At 40.1% G+C, this 26622-nt stretch overlaps 2 protein-coding genes across 7 annotated transcripts in view; one reads left to right on the top strand and one right to left on the bottom strand.

Annotated features, from left to right (window-relative positions):
- The window catches only part of LOC127688231 (interferon-induced protein with tetratricopeptide repeats 1-like), a 180368-nt gene that overhangs the window by 144164 nt on the left and 9582 nt on the right, over positions 1-26622 (bottom strand). For 2 of the 6 annotated variants that reach the window (XM_052186811.1, XM_052186845.1), the window contains exon 1: positions 2523-2538. The exons of 3 other annotated variants lie outside the window; for them this stretch is intronic. Coding sequence is in view for 1 of the 3 variants with exons in the window: in XM_052186817.1 (XP_052042777.1) it covers positions 2523-2527 (5 nt within the window). In the remaining 2 variants the exon portion in view is untranslated. Of the gene's footprint in view, positions 1-2522; positions 2539-26622 lie in introns of those variants that run through there. One more of the 6 variants, XM_052186817.1, reaches the window with a different exon arrangement.
- On the top strand, positions 12440-23337 carry LOC127688370 (interferon-induced protein with tetratricopeptide repeats 3-like). Its single transcript, XM_052186939.1, has 2 exons — positions 12440-12581; positions 21416-23337. The coding sequence occupies exons 1-2, from the start codon at positions 12577-12579 to the stop codon at positions 22620-22622; spliced, it is 1212 nt and encodes a 403-aa protein (XP_052042899.1). The 5' UTR covers positions 12440-12576; the 3' UTR covers positions 22623-23337.

Here is a 26622-nt window from a genome sequence, read left to right as displayed (position 1 = left end):
ATTAATCCCTCATAGGGAATTAATTTTGTATAACAATTTGAAATAATGCACCTTACTTAATGGTGCTACCATTTGGTTACAAAACACACTAAAGTCCACTTAAAATTATAACTTCACTATTATCAATATGGTTTAAGCCATATTCGTTAGCTTTAAGCTATTTTTTATCTTAGCAATTTTTCAATTCAGTATTTTATTTACATTTTAAATGTTATCCCCTTTTCCAATTTCCCCTCTGCCAACCCCCATCCCATCCCCCTTTACCTTGCTTTATCTCCTCAATATAGGCATGCAGTTTATAAATATAAAACACAGTTCCATTTTCCTTCCATGTGCTTATTGGGATTGGAGATTTACCACCATACAGGAGAAATCAGTTTAGGAAAGTTTCCTTCTATTAATATGCTTTTCCTGTTATTATCAAACATATATCGCAATCACTAGGTATTAGACTATAGTTTTGAGCAGATCTCTGCAGATCTATGAAAATGTACTGTTTTCTAGTGATGCTATATAGACAGATGACTTCTTAATTTGTATTGATAATCCTGTAAGAATTCCTAAAATGATATCAATGTTTATTTACCTCTTTTAGAGTTGGACTGCTATTAGATTCTTTTCTGATAGTCAAAAGTGCAATGAAAACTCTGTCAGTCTCCCATGTGTCACCAGTTTATTGCTTCTTAGATAGTACCCAGACATTCTATTACTCAGAGCACATTCCAAGAGGTTGTAAAACAATTAACCAAAGGTCATGAATATAGAACTATTGATTTATTATAGGTACTAGGACAGATAAAGTATTGTCAGGGTTTATATATACAAAGCTCCACTAATAACTGAGTTATGTATTTTAATTTTTAGTGAACCTGTGGAGCTGTGACACATCATGAATGTTTAGCCAGACAAATACTTATAATGCATATGCATATAAACTTGCACTGTCGTAAACTTCTTTCTAGATTCATGATGTTAATTTGTGTAAACTTGTGATTAACATTTTACCATGTGATCTTGTACTCTGAAAGATGTATAAGGGCTGAGGAAAAAAAGAAAAGTCTGAACTGAGCTGAGAACTTTTTAAACAGAGCACATTTTATACAGATCTGAATAGAACCTATTAAAACAGAACTGAGGATAATTTTTTTAGCCAGGACACAAGAGAACTCTTTAGACAGAACTGAACTCAAGAAGAACTTAGAAGTAAAAGCATAATTTTGAGAGAAAAGGCATTGAGACTAAGAGCATTATTGTGACACCAGAGCAGGAGGGGAGGCCAAGATTGGAAGGAGAATGCCGAGTAGAATAACTTAGAAATTACAGGTAACAAAAATACTAAAAGAGCAATGAGCAGAATGCAGAGAGAAAGAGGAAAACAGAAGACGCTGCAGAAAGCAGAAGGAGCAGGCAGTTGTCACATTACTATGGAACAGAAAAGGCCCTTATTAATAACAAGGCAGGCTTACACTTATTAAAGAAAGAAAGTTTTCTACTTACAAAGTTGGGTTTAATTGGTTTAGCATTAAAAGGGTAGAAGCCTTTTCTTTCTCTAGGCAATAAAAATTGGAACTCATTTTTCATCCAGAATGAGTGAGTTCTTTCTGCATTGGTGCTTAGTTTTTTTGCTCCATATGCATGTATAAGTATGGATGTGTGCATAAGTATTTAATTGTGAGAATGGATGCAAGCAGTGTCTAACTGGATTAAATGGAAATATACAAATGCATATTCGTGAATCTGTACATTAATTTATATGAGTTTATGCATATTTGCTTATGTAAAATTTTTACTTCTGTGAGAACTATTCTCTTCTCCTGGTTCAATAGAAGTTTATTGATCCAGACTTCCCCTAGCACAACAAGCAAGAGGCACCTGGACAAAAGGGAAAAGGCTCTGGCAATTAATCCTTTCCTTGATCTCTTGCTGTTTTAGGATGAGGTGTAAGTGCCAGAGACTACAGTCTCTGGCCTCTGAGGAACAGAGAAGGCAGGACAGCAAAGTAACTTAGACTTAGATATATAACATATTTATTATTATACAGCAACCCTAAACATCTCCTAAGACAAAGTCTTACCCCCATATCTCCTAAGGCAAAAGCCTTACCCTCCACCAACACTCTTCCCCTCTGCTTTGTTGCCTCAAGAAAAACCAACAAGAAAGACGACCCAACCATGGCTGGCCTCCAGCAAAACAGGAAGGTCTCCATGTTTTTGGTAAGCATCCAGCAAGCTGGCCTTTGCATTGAAGCTTCTTGTGATATCTAGGGCATAAGACCTTTATAGATCTACTGAATCTATATACTGGCCCCTCACAAGGCCTATGATTATTACGTATTGATGCTGTTTGACTCTTACCCAAAACCTTCCCAGTGAGCAGACTGTGGAAACCTATCCACATCAGAACCAGGAACAGGATGACTCCCTTAGGAGGAAGCATGCCTGGGAACAGGTCAGTTAAGGCTCTAAGTTTAGAGTGTCAAAACATGCAGAAATAAGGTGAGCAAAGAAGAGAAAGCCTTTTACCTCATGTTGCTGGGAGACAGAAGTTGCTCCAAAGCACTTTAATTCAGGCCAAGAGACTCTTCCAAACTCAATCAAAGGCGTTCTAGGGATTCTAGGATAAGCAAGGTATTTATATATGGAAGGATTACCAGATAGTTTGCCACACCCTCAACTGCTGGGTGAAACTGGCAAGGTTCCAGCTTAGAGAAAATGAAACCTAAAGAATGTTGTATGCGCTTTGATAATAAAGAAATGGGATGGGTTGGTTTGGTGTTGTTTGTATTGTTTGTATTGTGGTAGTAATTCTGCTTCCTCAAGAGGGATTGCCCCCACACCTCAGGAGCAGTCTTCACATACTCAGGTGATGTCATGAGTACTTGAAAGAAACTTCTGACCTATCAATAAAAGTAACAAAAACAAAACAAAAAGATCACCTTTAAAATTTGGGGTATTTTTCTTCTTTCTACCAAGATTACATCAACTTATCAAATCAAAACCTGCCTCCTCTCCTTTCCCCACTGCTCTGAAGTCACCATTCTCTTATGTGTGCTTTCCAGCCTCTGCTTTGGCTAAGGCCTCTGTCCTTCCATGAACAGTCTGTAGGCTTCTGCTTGGATCGTTGTCATTTTAAGTGGCTAGAGCTGTTGATTAGACAAAGGAGGGGAAAGGTGGGACTGGAGTTATGAGAGTGGGGTAAAGTTATCTTGAGAGGTGGGAGAACAGGAGAGGAAAAAGAGAGGACAGAGAAAGAAGAAGATAAGCCATGATGGACCAGAACCACAAGGCCAGGAGAAACCACCAGTAACAAGGGGTCTTATTGCTGGGGAATGAATTAGTTTAGTGTTAGATCTGCCCAAATTAGGCAAACAGCTTATAATTATAACTGGATTCTGTGTTTTTTATATGGGCTGATTAGGCTTGGAAATTAGAACCACAAAGATATGCTGATTTTGGAAGCTAATGATATTGTGAGAAGCCATTTTATTGCTGGGCTTCATGTAGCCATTGTGCCAGGGCATAAATGAGATTTGACATCCACTGTTGGAATAGAAAGAGCTGAGGCAGGGAGGTATATTTTCATTTACATGACAAAATATTTTGTAGGGATCACATATACTAAAAAGGCATTGCAGAGTCCATGATTTATCTATAACAGAATGCTGGAATTTGTGGCATAAGGAGTGTGCAGTTGCTTGGTTTTCCATGGTTTTTTGTTGCTGTTTGTTTTTGTTTTTGAGAAGTTGGTCTGAAAACAATAAAGCCCACATCACTTATATCCTCCTGTGAATTTCCGATCATTGTTTTTGGATGTCCTTTCTCTGTCCACTGAGACCACAACTGTGACCTTGTCAATAGTCCAAACAATCTTCTGTGAATTGGCCAATAGAACAAGTGCTTAGCAAGTACTATGGTTTCTAGTAATTAGAACATGATGGGTAAACAGAGCCTAGAGCACACAGGGAAGTGTGGATGCTAGCATCTAATTGTGCATTTATATAGCCCTTTTGACTTGTCCTCGTCGTTTTTAAGCTCCTCCCTTGCTATGACGCCATAACATTTTCATAGAATGCTCATCAAACCAACCTCATTGTTTCATCAAAATTTTCTGAGACCAAGTTTAATGTAATTCTCCATCAGACTAGCAGATGAAGCAGAAAGTTTGAAAAAATGTGGTTCTGAGGCTTTCTTGTGAGGTGTCCCTGAGTCATGTTCTTAGTTTCTATATCTTCCTTTTGTAGGCAGAAGTGTAGCCAGATAAGCAATGGGTCAAAGACTGAGAGCAGGTTCCAACTGTGCATTTCAGCATAAGGTTATTAACTTTCTGCCAATCTGTGGTAAAAATAAGCATTTACAGGTTTCTTTCAAAGGGCCTTTAACTAGACTCTGTTTCCCATAAGCAAGACTTGGTCTTGGGAAGAAGAGTGTGCTGAAGATCTCACTCCCTTTGCTATGTATAATCTTCTGGTTTTGGTTTTTTTGTTTGTTTGTTTGTTTGTTTGTTTTGGGGTTTTTTGGGTTTTTTTTTTTTTTTTTTTTGCATCTTTGGTGTGCCCACAGGGTCTCCTCCTGTGAGTATCCTAAATTATATTCAGTCTGCATTGCATAATTGAGGTTGACAATGCATTGTTAATAAACAAGGCAGCAGCCACCCAAGCAGGATATAACAGAAGCCTGGCAGGAAGGAGAAGGGTGACAATGACAGAGCAGCTCCTGTTTACATCCATGTCAAGAGGTTCTAGATAACAAGAGCTCAGAACTCACAGCTCCTTTGCGTCCTTTGCATGTCCTGACCAGGAACCTGGTAGCTGGCTGATGACCAAAGAGGACACTTGAAGGATTACATTCAGGTCCCAGGATCTGAGCAATGGTTTACAACTTCCATGCAGGAGAAGCTAATCATTCTTGTGGAGTCTTTATGATTCCACAGATAGCTGTTCAGTGAACCCACTGCTCTGCATCTTAACCAGGCCCATGTGTTGTGCCCCAAATGCAAGCCATTTTGTTTCCAACCATTGATCAGTTTATGGAGCTGTGTGCTCTGAGTCCCTTCAGACCTGTGCATAGGCTTTTATATCTCCTTTCCCAGAAACACCCTCTCTGTATTTTATGGTAACACAGAAAAAGTCTGGTTTATGGGATGCTGAAGAGGGAACCCATCATTTCATGAAAGCTAAATAATTACTCCATTCAGGCCATATACAACCCAGGCTCTGCAAACACATGTACAGACTCATGCAAACTTCTTGACCATTCTTCTCTTCCTTCATCCATCTGTTCACTCATTTGTTCATTCCCTCCTTCTTTTCATGTTTTGGTTCTTTCTGTGGTTTGTTTCTGTTTTTGTTTCTGTGGTTTGTATCTGTTTGATTAAGACAGGGTTTCTCTGTTTAGCCCTGGCCATTCTGGAACTCCTTGTATAGTCCATGCTTATCCTGAAGTGAGAGATCTTCTTATCTCTGCCTTCTGAGCATTGGGATTAAAGGTGTGTGCCAACACCTGACTCTACTCTCTTTCTTAGTATCTGTCACAGCAGATGTTTGCCACAGCCTCCAACTCTGGTCCTTAATCCCAACAGACTGATTATTATGATAGGGATACAACCCCTGCTTCATGGTATCTTTAGATCCGTGTGTCCCTTCTATTAGCGACAGACTATACCTGGTGCTGAATCATACTCAGAACTCCAGAGAACTAAGAGCGTGCAGAACCTCTTTTATAATCCTATTTCATAGCCAAAACATAAAGCAGGAGGATTATTGAGAGTTGGAAGTCAGTTTAGTTGGAAGTTCTAGGTAGACATAAACTATAGAATTAGACTCACTCTGAAAAGAAAATTCAAAATAATAAAGTAAGGAAAAAAAGTGTTGGAGATGGAGAGATGGCTCAGCAGTTAGGAACACTGACTGATCTTCTAGAAGTCCTGAATTCAATTCCCAGGAACACATGGTAGCTCACAACCATCTGTGATGGGATCTGATAACCTCTTCTGCTGTGTCTGAAGACAGCTACAGTGTACTTAGATACATAAATAATTTAAAAAAATATAAAAGAAAGAAAATGACCTTAAAAATGGAGATCAAGGGGGAAAAAGTCAGAACTCAAAAGATTGTAGATAGATACCATGGAGGTCTCTCTGACCACAGAGTCAGATATTTTTCTTTTCCCCATTCAGATATGATTCCATCAATCTACACAATGAACAAACAAGCTTAACAGGTTAAAGAGACTTGGCTCACCAATCAGACTGAACCTTGTGGTTGGGAGCTGGGGCTACAAAATGGGAGGGTGAAGAGATATAAAGTGGTGAGAGGAACTAGAGAAAAAAACTAGAGCTCTTCAGCACAAGTTACTTGACTCACTTGTCTGGAAACAGGAAACCTATGACATCGGCAAATCTTTGAAGCTTCCCCAAGATTCTGGCTCCTGAGATTTTATGGGAATGAGTGTGTCAGCCCAGCTCACACTCCTGCAGCAGGCAGGGCAGTGGCTGCTGAGAGATGAGGCCTTGGTCATCACTGCCCTGGAGGACCTACACATGGAGTTCTTCCCACCACTCTTCAGAAAGGCCTACAATGGCAGAAAGACTAACATCATGAAGGCGATGGTGGCAGCCTGGCCTTTTCACTGCTTCCCCACAGAGACCTTGATGTAAGCTTCACACATGGAGACTTTGAAGGCTGTGTTGGATGCTCTGGAGTTTCTCATTACACAGAAGGTTCACCCCAGGATCTCACTGTATATCTCTGGCTGTCCTTGAGCTCTCTCTGTAAGCCAGTCTAGCCATAAACTCAAAGAAATTTGTTCACACTGTGTGGATCAGGCTGGCCTGAAACTCATCTTTGCCTCCTGAATGCTTCTATTAAAGGCAGGCATCTCTCTCTACACAGATCCTCCTGCCTTGCTTCTGGAGTTCAAAGGTTCCTTCTGACTCAATATCTATCAGGATGAGCATCTACAACCTTCCCACATTCCAGCAGCTAGCACTCTGGGGGCTGATGAGGAATAATACCATAAACTTCTCAGATCTGGACAACATGACCACTGTGCTCTTCCCGCCACTCTTCATAAAGGCCTTCAGTGGTAGACACACAGAGGTATTGAAGGCAATGCTGGCAGCCGTGCCCTTTCCCTGACTCCCTGTGGGGGCATGCTACACTGGATGGCATAGATATACTGCTGACACAGAATGTTTATCCCAGAAGATCGAAGCTTCAAGTGTTAGATTTGAGAGATGTGCATCAGGATTTCTGGGATGTGTGGCTGGAGGAGAGGATAGAGTCCACTCAGCAGAGACTGGGAGCAAGAAGCAAGTAGGAGAACACATTCCTAGAAAAGTACTGAGGTGGGATTTGAAGGTGGTTACTGACCTGAACCTCTGCTTCTCTCTGAATGAATAGCAAACGTGTTTGCTGCAGTAGGCCCAGCAGAGAAAGCCCTCTCTGAGAAAAAGATTTTTGAGGCTGTGTAGCCCAAAGATGAAGATTTATCACCTCCCTGTATGAATTATCAGGGATTTCTTATAGGCTTTCAAGCCAAGCTATATAAATGAATTGGGACTATGTAAAACCAGTTTGTGTCCTTTCTGGATCGCATTTTACCTTAGTTTGGAAAGGTGCTAATAGCGATAGTTTGAGTTCTTCCTTTCCAGTTTGTATCCCTTTGACCTCCTTATGTTGTCTAATTGCTCTAGCTAGAACTTCAAGTACTATATTGAAAAGATAAGGAGAGAGGGGGCAGCCTTGTCTAGTCCCTGATTTTAGTGGGATTGCTTCAAGTTTCTCTCCATTTACTTTGATGTTGGCTACTGGCTTGCTCTATATTGCTTTTACTATGTTTAGGTATGGGCCTTGAATTCCTCTTCTTTCCAAGACTTTAAGCATGAAAGGATGCTGAATTTTTTCAAATGCTTTTCAGCATCCAATGAAATGGCCATATGGTTTCTTTTCTTTGAGTTTGTTTATGTAGTGGATTGCATTGATGGATTTCCATATATTGAACCATCCCTGCATTCCTGGGATGAAGCCTACTTGATCATGGTGGATGATCGTTTTAATGTGTTCTTGGATTCAGTTGGCAAGAATTTTTGCATCGATGTTCATAAGGGAAATTGGTCTGAAGTTCTCTTTCTTTGTTGGATCTTTGTGTGGTTTTGATTTCACCTTACACCAGTCAAAATGACCAAGATCAAAAACTCAGGAGAAAACAGGTGCTGGTGAGGATGTAGAGAAAGAGGAACACTCCTCCACTGCTGGTGGGGTTGCAAATTGGTACAACCACTCTGGAAATTAGTCTGGCGGTTCCTCAGAAAACTGGGCTTGTCACTTCTGGAGGACCCTGCTATACCACTCCTGGGCATATACTCAGAGGATTCTCCAGCATGTAATAAGGATACATGCTCCACTATGTTCATAGCAGCCCTATTTATAATAGCCAGAAGCTGGAAAGAACCCAGGTGTCCCTCAATGGAGGAATGGATACAAAAAATGCGGTATATATACATACTATTCAGCCATTAGAAACAATGAATTCATGAAATTCTTAGACAAATGGATGGATCTGAAGAACATCATACTAAGTGAGGTAACCCAGTCTCAAAAGATCATGGTATGCACTCACTGATAAGCGGATATTAGCCTAGAAACTTGGATTACCCAAGTCATAATCCACATATCAAATGATGTCCAAGAAGAACAGAGGAGTGGCTCCTGGTTATGGAAAGGCTCAGTGCAGCAGTATAGGGTGATACCAGAACAGGGAAGTGGGAAGGGGGTATGGGGGAACAGGGGGAGGGAAGAGGGCTTATGGGACTTTCGGGGATTGGGGAGCCAGGAAAGGGGAAATCATTTGAAATGTAAATAAAAATATATTGAATAAAAATAAATAAATAAATAAATAAATAAATAAATAAATAAATAAATAAAAGAAAAAAGGAAAGAAAGATGCAATATCTGCAACTACAACTAACCTGCATCACCTCGGATAGGGACATAATTTCAGATCCTTTGGGAGACAAAGAAGAGAAGGGTAATGCCAAGCTCCTTTCTCAGTTCTCCAAACAAACATCTCTGGCATCTCTACATGAATGATGTCTACTTTTCCAATGACAACATAAAAAAGTTATTCAGATGCCTGAGGACCTTCTTGGAGTCCTTATCTATCACTCTCTGCCATCTCTTCAAGTCACACTTGAAAATACTTGTCACAATGTAACTGGCTTTGTCAACTGAAACACCTGCACATCAAAGGTCTAGAGTTATCCATGTCAAGTCTCACACATCTCTGAGTTATCCTAGAGAACATAACAGACTCTCTGCAGACCCTAGAGGTGGAGTACTGCAGGATGAAGGACTCTCAGCTCGGTGTACTCCTACCTGCCCTGAGCTAGTGTGCCCAGCTCACCAGGATCAATTTCTATGACAACGACTTCTACAGTCTTATACTGAAGGATCTTCTGCATTCATGGCCAATCTCAGCAAGCTGACCGTAGAGATGTACCCTGCCTCTCTAGAGTGCTATTGTCATCTTGATCATGTCTACATAAAGAGAATTCCCCAAGTGAGTCCTGAGTTTCTTGATATACTCATGAACTCAAGACAGTTGCCTTTGCTGCAGTCCTCTGCTCTCAGTGTTGGAGGCACAGGGTCTATTACAGGAAGATCAGATTTTGTCAGTGTTGGCAGTAATAGGAGAAGGTTACTTCTGGATGTAGACAAATCAAGTCAAGGGGAGGGGGTCTTGGCTGAACACATGGCTTTAGACATCATTTGATGCATTGGAATCAAAATGGTGTTCAGATTATTCAGAACACAGGATATGACATGGCATGGACAGCAGAGAAACAATGGGGGCAGATGTCTTGTGGTGTCTGACAGACAGTTCTGCATTTCTCCATGGGACAATCAGGACAGGATTACCAGTGGCTTCCACATGTTATAAATCTGTGGTCAGTTTGTGAACCCGAATGCTCATCTCTGGTGTGCTACTGAATCACTGACCTCAGTTTTTGGCTTCCAGTCAGGTGTCCTGTGACCTCATGAAGCATGATCAAGGAAATTATAGTCCAAGACCTGTTAGCATCAAAATGACCTGAAGTCATTTATCACATTCTCTTACCCTCTTGAAATCCTACTCTTTGGCTGCTAGGAGTGCTATGAGCACAGTTATCAAATTGACTGGTCAGTGCACACCTTCTCTTTTATGAAGACCATTTTAGAGAATGGCAGATGATTTCACTTCATGATACTCAGATAAGAGTTGCTGAGAACAGTTTGAACATGGCTGAAGCAAAAGTTCTTGCCTAGAGGACTGACTGAGCTGAGACCCGTTAACTACTCACTTGTGAGCTCAACAAGAGTGGGCAAGCCAGCCATTTTACTCCCTTTCTCACTGTATCTGGTAACAATAAAATAATTTTACTCTAAAAAAAAATACACAGAACTCATCTTACAGTGGTAGAATATATCCATTATGTAAGAATCTGGGTAGGGCTGGAGAGAGGTCTCATCAATCAAGAGGTCCTGAGTCTAGTTTCTACCACCTGAGCTGAGCAGCTCAACCACCTGGAACTCCAACATCAGGGCATAGTATGCTCTATTTTGTCCTCTCTGCACAAGTACACAATGCCCACATTCTCTCTCTCTCTCTCTCTCTCTCTCTCTCTCTCTCTCTCTCTCTCTCTCTCATGCACATGCACAGGCACATGTGTACACACACATAAAGCAGAGAGTGAAAGCAACAGTGAGGGAAAAAGAGAGAGAAAATCAATTGACCTGACAGTCAATCAATCCAACAACCACCCAGTCAATCACAACCTCCTGTATTCTTCAAAGAGGAAACAACTGGGTCAGTGTGCCCTTTGCCTGACTTAACTACTTCTATTGCTCAGACCTTTTCTGCATTGCTAAAGCAATGTCTCTAATATGGAGACACTTACAATGTACAAATGTCCAGCCCAAGGTTTTCTATTCATCACAACAAAGACGAAAAAGAATGCAGGCCTATCTTCCTTGGGCTTGTATTTTATCCTTTCAAGTCTCACTGGAACAAAATCAGACATTGAGCTCTGAACCACAGAATGAAAAGAGAACTATGAAAATTTTATCCTTTTTGTGGCTTTGCTAACTGAACTCTTCCAAAGCATTGGCTTAAGGCAAAGGCAGTGGGTCTAACAGGTGTGTCCTTACCTCTTAAGCCATTAACAATAGCAAGTTGCTAAGTAAAATAATGAACCAGAATTCCACAACTAACTTCATTCATGCCATCTTCCTGGAACACTGCAACAGTTTCTGAACTTGAACTGTCTTAAAGACAGAACTCAATTTTCAGAAACACTGTGTCAGGTTAACTTGCCAGCTGAGCCTGCTTTGGACTGTTTCAGGCTGAAAAGAATCATACTCCTCATTACCAATTCATTTCTTATCAAACAAGCCAGGCTAACTATATCCTGAGTTCTTATGGGCATTTACATCATGGATAAAGAATATTAGCAAACCTTTACCAATCATTGTGATAACAGTGTGTGGAGATCGTTCTGGAACAGGTGCTCAGATGCCAGTGAGACCGGGTGGAAGAGCAGAGATGTGAACTAATGGACCTGAGCTAAGACAGCTCCTAAAAGAGCTTGGTCTGGAGTCCAGTTTCATTTTCCTATCATACTGTAAAAGGACAAGGTGGGGCAAAGAAGCAAGGCAAGATTTTACAGAAGCATGTGAGGCAGTACGGAGAATGTGAAGGGCCTGGATGTTTTCAAATGTCTCTCCAGGTCATTCTGTCCCAGGTAGCAAGTGACTTCATGGTTAGCAATCAAGCAGTAAAAGGAGTGCTTTAAGCAAATCATTGAGTTAATCAGTAAATCCATACCTAAGAATTGTTTTTCTCTACCTCCTTCTTACATCTACACTACTTCATAATTCAAAGAAGAATTTTTTTACTTAAACACATATTTGTTCTCCAACCCAGGAAGCAGTTATAAACATATTAATAGTTCCATAACAGAACTGGGTGTAAAGTAAATGATCATCACAGACCTCTAGGAGCTAAACAAAACAGTGAATCCCCCTGTTGTTTTGCTACTTGAATTCAGTGTAGCATAAAATGAAAACATTGGTTCAACTAACCTCTGGGAAAGCTCCAGAGCTAGTAGCATGATCCTAGTGATTAAAACCAGGATTGAAACCTCTGTCCCACAAGGAATACAGAGAGGGAAATAACTATTGTTTGTTTCAAGATATTTTGGAATTGTGTCTTTCATGTAGACCCAGAAACCACTGTAAAGTACCCTAGAGACATTGTGGAAAACACTCTTTTCTCCCAGATGGTCTGTCAGGCTCCAGGAAATGCCTTGCCCCTCTCTAACAGCACAGGCACAGAATCAAGAGCTTACACAAAGCTGTGGGCAGGACACAGAAAATCTCAGTAGTTACGTTTCATTTTCCTCTTCTGGTTGATTTTAAGTTTCAGTTTCTAGTTTCTTCTTGCCTCTCCCAAACCTAAGTCCAGCTACAGTGGACTGAGATTTCTGAACTGCTCAGCCTACACCCAGGATTTTGCAGCAGCACATAAACAGATCACCATCATGAGGTCAGTACAATCTTTGGTTCTCCACCTTAAATGATAAATTGAGCTGCTCCCTGCACAGTGGTGTCTTAAGCTGTGTGGTTGCTTGTAGATTAAAAACACCTGCATTAGCATGACTTTTACTGATTGCACCTTCTATTATTATTTCTCTGTGTGCCTGTGCAGTATCCTGCAGTTTCTAAAACTGTTCACTAGATGCCCTGGAGAAGATTTATAGACACAGATCCACTCAAGCAGAAAGTCTGACTCAAAGCTAGTACTAGAGAAATAACTCTTTCTGGACTTTTATGTTGTTTTATTCAAAGTAATCCAGTCACTGGAAGGTAGTGCATGTATGTGTGTATGTGTGTTTGTTTATGTGTGTGTGTGTGTGTTGGTGTGTGTGTATTTCAGTGTGTGTGTATGTGTATATCTGTGTGTGTATCTATCTCTGCATGTCACTGTGTATGTCTCTGTGTCTGTCTGTGGGTTTGTGTTTGTGTGTTTGTGTGCATCTCTGTGTGTGTCCTATTTCAAAGGAACCATTCCTACTCCAGCAGGTAGTGTGAGACTTGAAATCAGTACTGCAAGCTCACATCATGTTGCTGAATAGTTTGATCATTTCACTATTGAGGTACAAGAAGCAATTCTTACACATGAGCAGGCATTTTATTCTTTTTGGTTTTCTTTTCATTTCTCATATGCCAGCAAATCTCAAAGTTTAAAGTTTATTTTTGCTACTGTGAAAGGCCACAGGGCAAACAAAAAAACCATCCTCCCTCAAAATATAAACTCAGCCTAATTTGTAGCTATGGAAACACAGCAATAGTAACCTACAGATGGTAAGGATAGAATATGAAGTAAAAAGGTCATCTCAGGGATGTCAGACATAACCTATGAGATCGTGTGTAGGGATATGTCCAAAAACAATTGTTGAGACTCAGGGTGCATAAATCATTAAAATATGTGCATTTTATGGGAAGTAAAGAGTAATCATACTAAATGTAATTTTTTTTAACTAAAACTACACCTGCCTTTGGAGAGCCTCAGAGAGAACTAAGAGGAAGTGCTACTGTTCATGTGAAATATTTATCAGGGAAGGATAGAGGCATTGATGGCAGAGGGAAGGCAGATGCTATTGACTACTGTGAGGGCTAAGGAAAAAGACAGCTCGAAGGGTAACAAATGTTTAGCAAGGTCCAGGTTGGAGTTGCAGGAACAAAAGGCATGAACCTCCAACTTCAATAGCCTATTCTTCCTACAGAACGGGCCTCTGAGAAGATCAGTATTAGTTCTGGGTTGATCAGAAACCTGATCTGCCCAGAACTTTATTGGCTAGCCTGAGCAAAAGGCTTTGCTGTGTTTTCTGTTTGGCTGCATCTAGAGCAACCAATCTATGCAGATCTGAGCAAGACACTCTAGATTATGCTGGCCAGGAGTCTATACCCCTGCATTCTGTGAGACCAGAGGTAGCTTAAGCAGTTCTCCTGAAATGTTAGAAGTTGAAGAATGGAGTAATTTAAGGACCTGGGAAGGCACCTGGACACTTCTGCGTATGAGCCTCCTGCAAAGTCTCATGAAAATCTTTTGTTCTATGTATAGCTTTGTCTGTTATGATTTTTCAGGGTCTAATGATAAAATTTCATGTCTAAATTTCCCCCAACACAACGTACAAATTTGTTTATTATGTCTGTCTCTCGGTTTTAGTTACATTGCTTAGTGTGCTCTGATAAGAGACCTGATGAAAGCAACTTAAGAAAAAAAAAACATTAATTTACTTTTGGGGGGGTTTCTTTTTTATTATAATTTTTATTTTCTATATCTATGTTTACATTCCAAATGATTTTCCCTTTCCCGTTTCCCCCCTCTGTACAAGTTCCCTAAGCCCTCTCCCCTCTGCCCATTCTCCTATCAACCCCCTCCTACTTCTCTGTCCTGTTACTTCCCTACGATACTGGAACGAGCCTTTTCAGGATCTGGGACCTCTCCTTCTTTCTTCTTGGGAGTCATTTGATATGTGAATTGTGTCTTGGGTGTTCAGAGTTTCTGAGCTAATATCTACTTATCAGTGACTGTATACCACATTTTCTGTATCCATTCCTCCATTGAGGGACATCTGGGTTCTTTCCAGCTTCTGGCTATTATAAATAGGACTGCTATGAACATAGTGGCGCATGTGTCCTTATTGCATGTTGGGGATTCCTCTTGGGTATATGCCCAGGAGTAGTATTTCAGGGTCCTCTGGAAGTGTTATACCCAGTTTTCTGAGGAACAACCAGACTGATTTCCAGAGTGGTTGTACTAACTTGCATTCCCACCAGCAGTAGAGGAGTGTTCCTCTTTCTCCACATCCTCGCCAACACCTGCTGTCTCCTGAGTTTTTAATCTTAGCCATTCTGATGGGTGTAAAGTGAAATCTCAGGGTTGTTTTGATTTGCATTTCCCTAATGACTAATGATGTTGAACATTTTTAAGGTGCCTCTCACCTATTTGAAGTTCTTCAGGTGTAGATTCTTTGTTTAGCTCTGTACCCCATTTTTAATAGGGCTATTTGGCTCTCTGGCGTCTATCTTCTGGAGTTCTTTGTATATATTGGATATTAGCACCCTGTCGGATGTAGGATTGGTGAAGATCCTTTTCCAATTTGTTGGTTGCCGTTTGGTCTGCTTTAAAGTGTCCTTTGCCTTACAGAATCTTTGTAATTTTATGAGGTCCCATTTGTCAATCCTTGATCTTAGAGCATAAGTTATTGGTGTAATAATATTCAGGAACTTTTCCCCTGTGCCCATGTCCTCAAGGGTCTTACCCAGTTTCTTTTCTATTAGTTTCAGTGTGTCTGGTTTTATGTGGAGGTCCCTGATCAACTTGGAGTTGAGCTTAGTACAAAGAGATAAGAATGGATCAATTCATATTCTTCTGCAAGATGACCTCCAGTTGAGCCAGCACCATTTGTTGAAAAGGCTATCTTTTTCCCACTGGATGGTTTCAGCTCCTTTGTCAATGATCAAGAGACCATAGGTGTGTGGGTTCAGTTCTGGGTTTTCAATCCAATTCCATTAATCTACCTGCCTGTCACTGTACCAATAGCATGCACTTTTTAACAGTATTGCTCTGTAATACTGCTTGAGGTCCCAGATACTGATTCCCCCAGAAGTTCTTTTACTGCTGAGAATAGTTTTAGCTATCCTGGGTTTTTATTATTCCAGATGAATTTGAGAATTGCTTTTTCTAACTCTGAAGACCTGAGTTGGGATTTTGATGGGGATTGCATTGAATCTGTAAATTGCTTTTGGTAAGTTGGCCATTTTTGCTATATTAAGCCTGCCAATCCATGAGCATGGAAGATTTTTCCATTTTCTGAGGTCTTCTTTGATTTCCTTCTTCAGAGACCTGAAGTTCTTCTCATACAGATCTTTCACTTGTTTGGTTAGAGTCATCCTAAGACACTTTATATTGTTTATGGCTATTGTGAAGGGTGTCATTTCTGTAATTTCTTTCTCAGCCTGCTTATCCTTTGCGTATAGGAAGAGTACTGATTTGCTTGAGGTGATTTTATAACCAGCCACTTTGCTGAAGTCATTTATCAGCTGTAGGAGTTCTCTGGTGGAGGTTTTTGGGTCTCTTAAATATACTATCATATCATCTGCAAATAGTGATAGTTTGATTTCTTCCTTTCCAATTTGTATCTCTTTGACCTCCATATGTTGTCTAATTGCTCTAGGTAGAACTTCAAGTACTATATTAAAAAGATATGGAGAGAGGGGGCAGCCTTGTCTAGTACCTGATTTTAGTGGGATTGCTTCAAGTTTGTCTCCATTTAGTTTGATGTTGGCTACTGGTTTGCTGTATATTGCTTTTACTATGTTTAGGTATGGGTCTTGACTTCCTACTCTTTCCAAGACTTTAGCAAGAAACGGTGCTGAATTTTGTCAAATGCTTTTTCAACCTCTAATGAAATGACCATGTGGTTTTTTTCTTTGAGTTTGGTTATGTAGTGGATCGCATTGATGGATTTCTCTGTATTGAATCATCCCTGCATCCCTGGGATGAAGCCTACTTGATCACGGTGAATAATCGTTTTGATGTGTTCTTGGATTTGATTGGCAAGAATTTTATTGACTATTTTTGCATCGATATACATAAGGGATATTGGCCTATAGTTCTCCTCCTTTGTTGGATCTTTGTGTGGTTTTGGGGATCAGCATAATTGTGCCTTTGTAGAACGAGTTGGGTAGTGTTCCTTCTGTTTCTATTTTGTGGAATAATTTGAAGAGTATTGGTTTTGGGTCTTCTTTGAAGGTCTGATAGAATTCTGCACTAAAACCATCTGGTCCTGTGTTTTTTTTGGCTGGAAGACTTTCTATGACCACTTTTATTTCTTTAGGGGTTATGGGATTGTTTAGTTGATCTATTTGATCCTGGTTTAATTTTGCTATTTGTTATCTGTCTAGGAAATTGTTTCCTTCAAATTTTCCAGTTGTGTTGAGTACAGATTTTTGTAGTAGGATCTGATGGTTTTTTGAATTTCCTCCCTTTCTGTTCTTATATCTCCCTTTTCATTTCGAATTTTGTTAATTTGGATACTATCTTTGTGCCCTTTGTTTAGTCTGGCAAAGGGTTTATCTATCTTGTTGATTTTCTCAAAGAACCAGCTCCTGGTTTTGTTGATTCTTTGTATGGTTCTCTTTGTTTCTACTTGACTGATTTCAGCCCTGAGTTTGATGTTTTCCGGTCTTTTACTCCTCCTGGGTGAATTAGCTTCTTTTCGTTCCAGGGCTTTCAGTTGTGCTGTTAAGCTGCTAGTGTATGCTCTCTCCATTTTCTTTTTGGAGGCACTCAGGGCTATGAGTATTCCTCTTAACACTGCTTTCATTGTGCCCCATAAATTTGGGTATGTTGTGCCTTTATTTTCAATAAATTCTAAAAAGTCATGTGTATGTGGGTGTTCTGATGTTTTTGTTGATATTGAAGACCACTCTTATTCCATAGTGATCTGATAGAAGGTATGGGATTATTTTGATCTTCTTATATTTGTTGAGGTCTGTCTTGTGACTAATCATATGGTTGATTTTGGAGAAGGTACCATGAGGTGCTCAGAAAAAGGTATATTTGTTTGCTTTAGGATGAAATGTTTTATATATATGTGTGTGTTAAAACCAATTGGTCCAAAACTTCAATTAGTTTCACTGTGTCCTTGTTTAGTTTCTGTTTTCCTGATCAGTTCATTGAGGAGAATGGAGTGTTGAAGTCACCCACAATTGTTGTGTTAGGTGCAATGTGTGCTTTGAGCTTTAGTCAAGTTTCTTTTACAAATGAGGGTGCCCTTGCATTTGGAGCATAGATATTCAGAATGGAGAGTTCTTCTTGGTGGATTTTTCCTTTGACCAGTAAGAAGTGTCCTTCCGTGTCTCTTTTGATGACTTTAGATTGAAAGTCAATTTTATCTGATATCAGAATTGCTACTCCAGATTGTTTCCTAAGACCATTTACTTGTAAAATTGTTTTCCAACCTTTTACTCTGAGGTAGTGTTTGTCTTTGGCCCTAAGGTGTATTTCTTGTAAGCAGCAAAATGTGGGGTCCTGTTTATGTATCCAGTCTGTTAGTCTATGTCTTTTTATTGGGGAATTGAGTCCATTGATGTTAAGAGGTATTAAGGAGTAGTGATTATTACTTCCTGTTATTTTTGATGTTATTTTTTAAAAGATTTATTTATTTATTATATGTAAGTACACTGTAGCTGTTTTCAGACACTGGAAGAGGGCGTCAGATTTCTTTTCGGGTGGTTGTGAGCCACAATGTGGTTGCTGGAATTTGAACTCATGACCTTTGGAAGAGCAGTCGGTGCTCTTACCCACTGAGTCATCTCTCCAGCCCCTGATGTTATTTTTATATTTGAGTGGTTATCTTCTATTGGCCTTGATGAAAGAAGTTTGCTATCTTGCTTTTTCCAGGGTGTAGTTTCCCTCCTTGTATTGGTGTTTTCTACCTATTATCCTTTATATGACTGGGTTTGTGGAAAGATATTGTGTAAATTTGGTTTTATCATGGAATATCTTGTTTTCTCCATCTATGGTGATTGAGAGTTTTGCTGGGTATAGTAATCTTGGCTGGCATTTGTGTTCTTTTAGAGTCTGCATGAGATCTGCCCAGGATCTTCTAGCTTTCATGGTCTCTGGTGAAAAATCTGTTGTAATTCTAATCTGTCTTCCTTTATATGTTACTTGGCCTTATTCTCTTACTGCTTTTAATACTATTTCTTTGTTTAGTACATTTGGGGTTTTGATTATTATGTGACAGGAGGTATTTCTGTTCTGGTCCAGTCTGTTTGGAGTTCTGTAGGGCTTCTTGTATGTTCATGGGAAACTCTCACTTTAGGTTAGGGAAGTTTTCTTCCATAATTTTGTTGAAGATATTTGCTGGCCCTTTTAGTTGTAAATCTTCACTCTCATCTATACCTATAATCCTTAGGTTTGGCCTTCTAATTGTGTCCTGGATTTCCTGGATGTTTTGGGTTACAAGATTTTTGCTTTTTGCATTTTCTTTCACTGTTGAGTCAATGGTTTCTATGATATTTTCTGTGTCTGAGATTATTTCTTCCATCTCTTGTATTCTGTTGTTGATATTTGTGTCTATGGCCCCTGATTTCTTCCCAAGGTTTTCTATCTCCACAGTTGTCTCCCTTTGTGATTTCTTAGTTGTTTCTACTTCTGTTTTTAGATTCTGGATTGTTTTGCTCAGTTCCTTCACTTGCTTGTTTGTATTTTCTTGTATTTCTTTAATATATTTTTGTTTTTCCCCTTTCATGACTTCTGCCTGTTGACTCAATTTCTCCTGCATTTCTTTAAGTGATTTTTGCATTTCCTCTTTATTGGCTTTTGTCTGTTGACCCATATTCTCCTGAATTTCTTTAAGTGATTTTTGTGTTTCCATTTTAAGGGCTTCTAACTTACTCATTTTCCCCTGTATTTCTTTAAGAGATTTATTTATGTCCTTCTTATGTTCCTCTAACAGCATTATGACCAGTGATTTTAAATCCAAATCTTGTTTTTCTGGTGTGTTGGGGTATCCAGGACTTGCTGTTGTTGGAGAATTGGGGTCAAATGCTGCCATATTGCCTTGATTTCTGTTAGTAACGTTCCTGCATTTGCCTTTTGCCATCTGGTTATCTCTGGTGTTAGTTAGTCCTCTTGTCACTGGCTGGTGCTTGAGTCTCCTGGGGGCCTGGTTGAGATGCCTGCGCCAAGATGGTGGCTGGAGACCTTGGACCGCAGGGTTCTCTCTAATCGCAGGACTCCCTTCAGGTCAGAGGCTTCCCAGGCTGAGCTGCTGGAGCCAAGCTGGTGGCTGGCAACCTCGACCCTGGAGCCCAGTCTAACCACAGGACTTCCTGCAGGTCAGAGGATCCCCGCAGGATATATGCCCTACTCCCTGGAGGGGAAGGAATTCAGGCAGGCTGTGTCCTGGACAATCCTTCACTCTGGTGCCTTCTGCATACCTGGTTGAGCTGCATGTGCCAAGATGGTGGCTGGAAAACATTAATTTTTATCAGCTGAGAGTTTGAGGGTACAATCATGGCAGCAAAGTTATGGTGATCAGAGTCCATGGTTCGGTGCCATCCACATTTAGAGAGACTTGTACTGCACAATTAAACATTTTTGGATACCTGCCTAGATATACCCAAAGGTGTTTTTCTATGGGAATTACACATCCCATCAGATTTACAATAAAAATTAGCTAACACAGCATCTTTCTCCTTTACACTCAGTCTGTGTAAGGACAGATGCAGGGAAGAGCTGAAGTCAGGGAAGGCCTTAAAGATGCATGTGTTGTGCCTCTTTCACAACCATCTGCCTCAGGAAATCTGAGACCTGAAAGGTAACACCTAGGGTTGTATCCACATGTAGCTTCTTATATTTGAAAAGACTAAAGAATTTGTGGGTTATTTTCTGTGGTTATTTTAATGTCATTTTGACTCCTTATCAAGTGTGTTCATGAATAATCTTGTAGTCCAATACTCCAGCTCATGATTATGTCTCAGAGAACATATATTTCCTTTCCTTCTTTTTTCTTTCTGAGTCAGGGTCTCACCATGTAACCTTGGCTAGTCTCAAATGCACACGCATCAGTTGACTTCTGGTCCCTGGGTGCTGAAATTGAGAATTTGAACAACCATGCTCAGCTTTGAAATTTGTTTTATCAGAATTGGGAAGCACATTAACATGGCTCTCTTCTTCCTGATGTGTAACTACTCCCGTGTAAACCAGAACAGGGATGAGGAACTAAAGCCTGTCAAATTGTACCATGCTTCTGTCCTGAATCACAAGCAGCTTTTGTTTATGACGAAAGTGTAAAATTGCAGAGAATTCTAAACTCTTCTATGAATAGATCTAAGATAAGGATAAAAACTATATGAGTATAGAACTGTTTTAAAAGGACCAAAGATTTTTAATATATGTGTCCAAATAGGGGCAATAATTACTTGTGGATGAAGTAGTTACTAGAAGATCTCCCTATCCTTGAGTGTAGAAAACACCTCCTACACTGGCTGTGTGAATCTGTTCACAGGAACTACCATAAAAAGATGACAGGTAGAAGATTGGAAAGTGTGTAGATTTAAAGAAAGCTTGAAGGTTTAATGTGTATTTCAGGGCTGAGAAATTAGGATTAGAAAAGAATGACCAGAAAACAACATATTTTAGAGCCCATGGCTAACACTGTAGTCTAAGTCCAAGACCCACAAGACATTGCTTTTTCAATGTCCTGGTGCTCAATCCAGTTACCATGTAAACTTAACCATCACAAGATACACAAGATGTACAGGTACTCATCATGGTGACCATGTGTTTTTCCTCCACAGTGAGGTCAACGGGGAATCTCTGGAAAATATCCTTCCACAGCTGAAGTGCCATTTCACCTGGAATTTATTCAAGGAAGGAAGTATGTCAAGTCATATGGAAGACAGGGTGTGCAGCCAAATCGAACATTTAAACTTTGAATACAAAGCAACAATGTATGACTTATTGGCCTATATAAAGCACCTAGATGGAGAAAACGAGGCAGCCCTGGAATACTTAGGGCAAGCTGAAGATTTACGGAAGCCGGAGCACGATGATCAAACAGAAATTAGACATCTGGTCACCTGGGGAAACTATGCTTGGATCTACTATCACATGGGCAATCTCTCAGAAGCTCAGGCTTATGTTGACAAGGTGAGACAAGTTTGCCAAAAGTTTGCAAATCCTTACAGCATGGAATGCCCAGACCTTGACTGTGAGGAAGGATGGACACACCTAAAGTGTGGAAGAAATGAACGAGCCAAAATGTGCTTTGAAAAGGCTCTGGAAGCGAAGCCCAAGGATCCGGAGTGCTCGTCTGGGATGGCCATTGCCATGTACCGCCTAGAAGAAAGACCTGAGAAGCAGGTCTCTGAGGATGCTCTGAAGCAGGCCATGGAGCTGAATTCTCAGAACCAGTATGTCAAAATTCTCCTGGCCCTGAAACTGCACAAGATGGGAGAAAAATCTAAAGGGGAGCAATTGATGAGAGATGCCCTGGAAAAAGCTCCTAACCAGATGGATGTCCTCCACAAGGCTGCTCAGTTTTACAAGATCAAGGGTAACCTAGACAGAGCTATTGAATTTCTTGAAAAAGCACTGCGATCCACAGCTCACAACAGTCCCCTCTATTGCTTAATCATGTGCTGTTACAGGGAAAAACTGAAGAAACTGAAGAATACAGGAGAAGATGATAACAGTGAGAGAAGACAGAAGATGGAAGAACTGAGAAGATTAACAAAGGAGTACATGCATAAAGCTCTTCAGAGGAGGCAAAGTCCTCTGAACTCCTACTCAGATCTCATCGATTTCCCAGAAGTAAAGAGATGCTATCAGATGCTATTTAACAAGGAGAGCCCTTGTGCTGAGGAAGAAGACCTGTATGAGCGCTATTGCAACCTCCAGGAGTGTCACAGGAAGTCCAAAGACCTCGCAGCCCTGAAGGATTTCATGCAGTTTCCCAGACATGAAAAACCCATCAAGAAGGAAGAGGTTAAACAGCAAACATAGAATGCAGATTGTAACCTGCAATAGGAAATGTTGCTGGATTCTAGGCATTTCTACAGAATAAATGAGAAGCTGGATGGGTTAGGGATTTGGGAGGCAACACACTTTGGGGCACAGGCAGAGTTTCATGACAACTTCTGAGTCTGACAAGTATGTCAGAATGCAGACTCTCAGCTCTGCACTGTGAGAGAGATGTGCTGTGGAGTGGTGCTTATGGGGAGGAAAGGGCTGGAAAAGCAGGAGCCTTCCTGCCAAGGATTGGTGACAAGCTGCTCTTGATTTTTTTTTTTAAGGAACTGCTTTCTCTCCTTGTCTCCTCTGATCATTTGAACAATATAATTTTCCAGCCAGTAGATCATATTACTAATCAAGTAGGGAAAGCAGGCTTAAGGCTCATAGAGCACATTTGATCACAATTTTTCTCTGCAACATGGCAACTGACCATCAAAATTTAGTCTAGTTTCTTCATTCCATTTCATTGAAGTCACTTAAGCTTGAAGGATTAACTTTTGCCTAACCCTAAAATATTCTTTGCACATTATTCTTGTATTCTACCCTGGTTTGTATGTGTGTGTGTGAGAGAGTGTGTGTGTGTGAGAGAGAGTGTATGTGTGTGTGTGTGTATGTGTGTGTGTGTCCCTGCCCCTAACAATGATCCTACAGTAACCACGTATGCCAAATTGAAATTGTAGAATAAATGTAAATGTTTCAATTAAAATACAGTTGTGTGTGTGGTTGTAAGAGACAGTGAAATAATACAGTAATGTTAACTCTCAGAGTTTCTTCTTTTATGATTAGAAGTAGGTCATGAAGCCTGTACACCTCTTTCTGAAGAAACAAGGCATTGATGTTAGAAAAAAAAAGGTGAAGATATCAGGTGGGAAACATTTTGGTGGATCCTAGGAGTATACAGAAGGAAGTGCAGGAGGATGGATATAATCAATATATATTATACATATGGATGAAAATTTCAAAGGCTTTTTAAGTTTCTCCTTTAGAGTATCAAAACACATCTGGTTTACCATCTATGTTTGCACTGAACCAATCAAGTATAATCAGTGTATCTAGGAATTTACACTCTTCTTCTGGTGCACCTGATCCAGTTTGGTCTGTCCACAGTTAGCAGCTGAATGTTTGTCCACATTTCTGGGGTCACAAAGATACATGAGCAAATGTCCTCCCATCCCTGTGTGAGGATGCATGTGGTCAGCACTGCTACTGAGACTTTATTTTCACTCAGTCTTCAGAAGGGTCTCTCAGACTCCTCTTATGTTCAGTCCCAGAAAGCATTGTTAGCAGTGTTCTTGCTTTCAGAGTTTCCCTGTATAACCCAGATAAGCCTGAAATTCACAGTGTAGCCCAAGCTTGTCTCAGATTCACAGTTCTCTGACTTCAGCCTCCATACTTCTGGGATTTCACAAGTATGGAGTCAAGCTCGGCTCTCTAGTCACTTTTTAATCCATTTATAAGTATAATTTGTAGTCATAGGTTATGAAAAACAAAGGAATAACATATCAATAAGATTAGCTGTTGAATAAATTTCTTTCCCTTTGATGGGGAACAAAGTTCTGGGCAAAATATCTTAAATAAATACTGAAACGATTTCCTAGTTAGTTTAGTAACTGGAAACTTATTAGGATGTGTTTATGTTGGTGGAAGACCCTGACAATATACAGATCTGTCTCTCTAGATTTAGAACTGTGCAAAAACTGCATACACCAAGCAGCCTCTGATAGACACAAAATACACTGATCAAGAACTAGATCCTTGGAGGGAGCTTGAGATTGAACAAATGCTATTCTTAAAGAGTAAGCACTGGTAATAACACACTTCTGTTTCAAGATGAAAAGTGGCAGTCAAGCTTAGGTTGCATGGTATGTTTAAGTCAGACTGAACATTCCAGCAAGACCCTATCTTAAAAATGAACTTATAAACGCATGACAATGAAGCCTGGAAGATGCAGACAACAGTATTGAGAATTAGTGAAAGAGTAGATTCTGATAGATTGTACTCTGAAAAAATAAGTGCCGAAGGTGACTACATTCAGAGAGTGATGCAGCCATTCCACAGGTTTTACATATATCAGAACATCATAAATTAATAAACACAGGAACAACACAAGCCTCAGTAGTGTGTATGGAAAGGACTGTGCTGTCTCATACAGAATTGATCCTAACTTTTTCTCATTGTACAATACTGCTTTAGAAGGCAGTAGATAGCACATCTAAGAGTATAGGGCTTCAACTATTTTTATCTACAGTTTCTTTCTCAGTGTGAAATTCTGGTAGCTTAAGAAGACACAGTAATTGCCATGTCGCAATAACTCACAGAAGCAGAGGGAAATAAAGGAAGACTGTTTCAGATATAGCAAACTATCCCAAATATGTAATATATGAGAATACTAATTTTCATTGCTTAGGAATGAATTGAAAAGATAGCTGAGTTCAGCTTGAGAGGTTTTTCTTTGTTTTACCTGTTCTTTTGGGAGATTTTTTAGAAGTTCTCCCTATTTTCTTTCTCTCTCACCTCTTCCCACCATTCATCCTCATCCCTCCTTCTCCTCCCTCCTTCCCTTTATTCCTGTCTGTCTGTCTGTCTGTCTATCTATATATCTATCTATCACCTATCTACATACCTTGCATCTCCCCATCCATCCACCCACCCATCCATCCATCCATCCATCCATCCATCCACCCATCCATCCAACCATCCATCCATCCATCTGTCATTCTTCCATCCATCCATCATCTATCTTCTATGTATCTATCATCTATCTATATATAACCTATCTATCTACCTATCTAGTTATCCATCCATGTGTCCATCTAGCCATCCATCGATTATCCCACTATCTATCGATCGATCCATCCACCCACCCATCTACCCATCTATCCATCTACCTGTGTACCTATCTGTCTATCTATCTATCTGTCTATCTATCTATCTATTTCAATCTATCTAACTGTGCTATATCATACATACACACACACATGCACAATAAGAGTAATTATGTTTACATGTGTATGTTTTCAGATCCACTTAGTGTTGCATAGCCAACTAGTGTACTCTTCCTGGGGGAGATTATTGTTCCCATTTTCACCATCATTTAGTTGACTATAGATCTTTGCCTAAGGTTGAGGACACCCAAGCTTTTCCACATCCACTTTAGCATGCCCATCGGAGTCATCTTTGTCTGGGCATGTTTTCATACTTGGGCAGTTACCTTGGAGACTTTGTGAGCATGGTGCTACTGACATTTACAATAAACACAACCTCACACCAAACTTCCTGTTCAGTTTGCCTTTAAATTTTTCCACTTCCCCTTCTGCATTGATCCTCAATCCTCACAACAGGAATTATGATAATGATGTGTATGTTGGGACTAGGCTTCATACCTCTGCACTTGGATTGAATGACTGTAGTTTTCTACAATGGTCTCATTCTATTACAAAGAGGATTTTTTTGAGGAGGAATAAGGAAAACACTCATTTATGGATATAAGGATGAATGTTTGAGGGTAGTTAGGGATTAAGCTGGTTTAGTAACATGGTAGTTGTAGGATTTCCTTTAAGATCTATGACTTCACTAGTCCTAATAATTGAATAAGGATCCAGTAGCAGGCAAGGGTTCCCTCTTGTTGATCATGCCTTAAGATCCATTTGAGAACTGTTAGTTACTACCAAGATATGCATGCTACTATTGCATCCTGAGGATTATCCTAGTGCCAAGCTGGATGTTGTTGTAGTTTAAAAGCAGCATAGCTAAGTAGCACTATTCCTTGTTTCTCTTCTTTGGAAGCATCAGAAGTAGTCTGTTACTGGGAAAGCTACTTTTCACTTAGGAGGCTTTCAGGAACATCTCCTGGGCCTTAAGTCTAAAGTACATGGTGTCTTCAACAATAGGAATTTACCTTCCCATTTTCAGGGGCTACCATGAGCAACAGAGGCATCCTATAATGTTTTGGGAGTCTTTTAGGGAACCCTAAACTTCAACTCAAAAGGGG

This window comes from Apodemus sylvaticus, chromosome 1 (assembly GCF_947179515.1).
Source record: "Apodemus sylvaticus chromosome 1, mApoSyl1.1, whole genome shotgun sequence".
Lineage (NCBI taxonomy): Eukaryota > Metazoa > Chordata > Mammalia > Rodentia > Muridae > Apodemus > Apodemus sylvaticus.
Note: the sequence above shows the minus strand (reverse complement) of the source record. Positions and strands in the feature narration are given on the sequence as shown.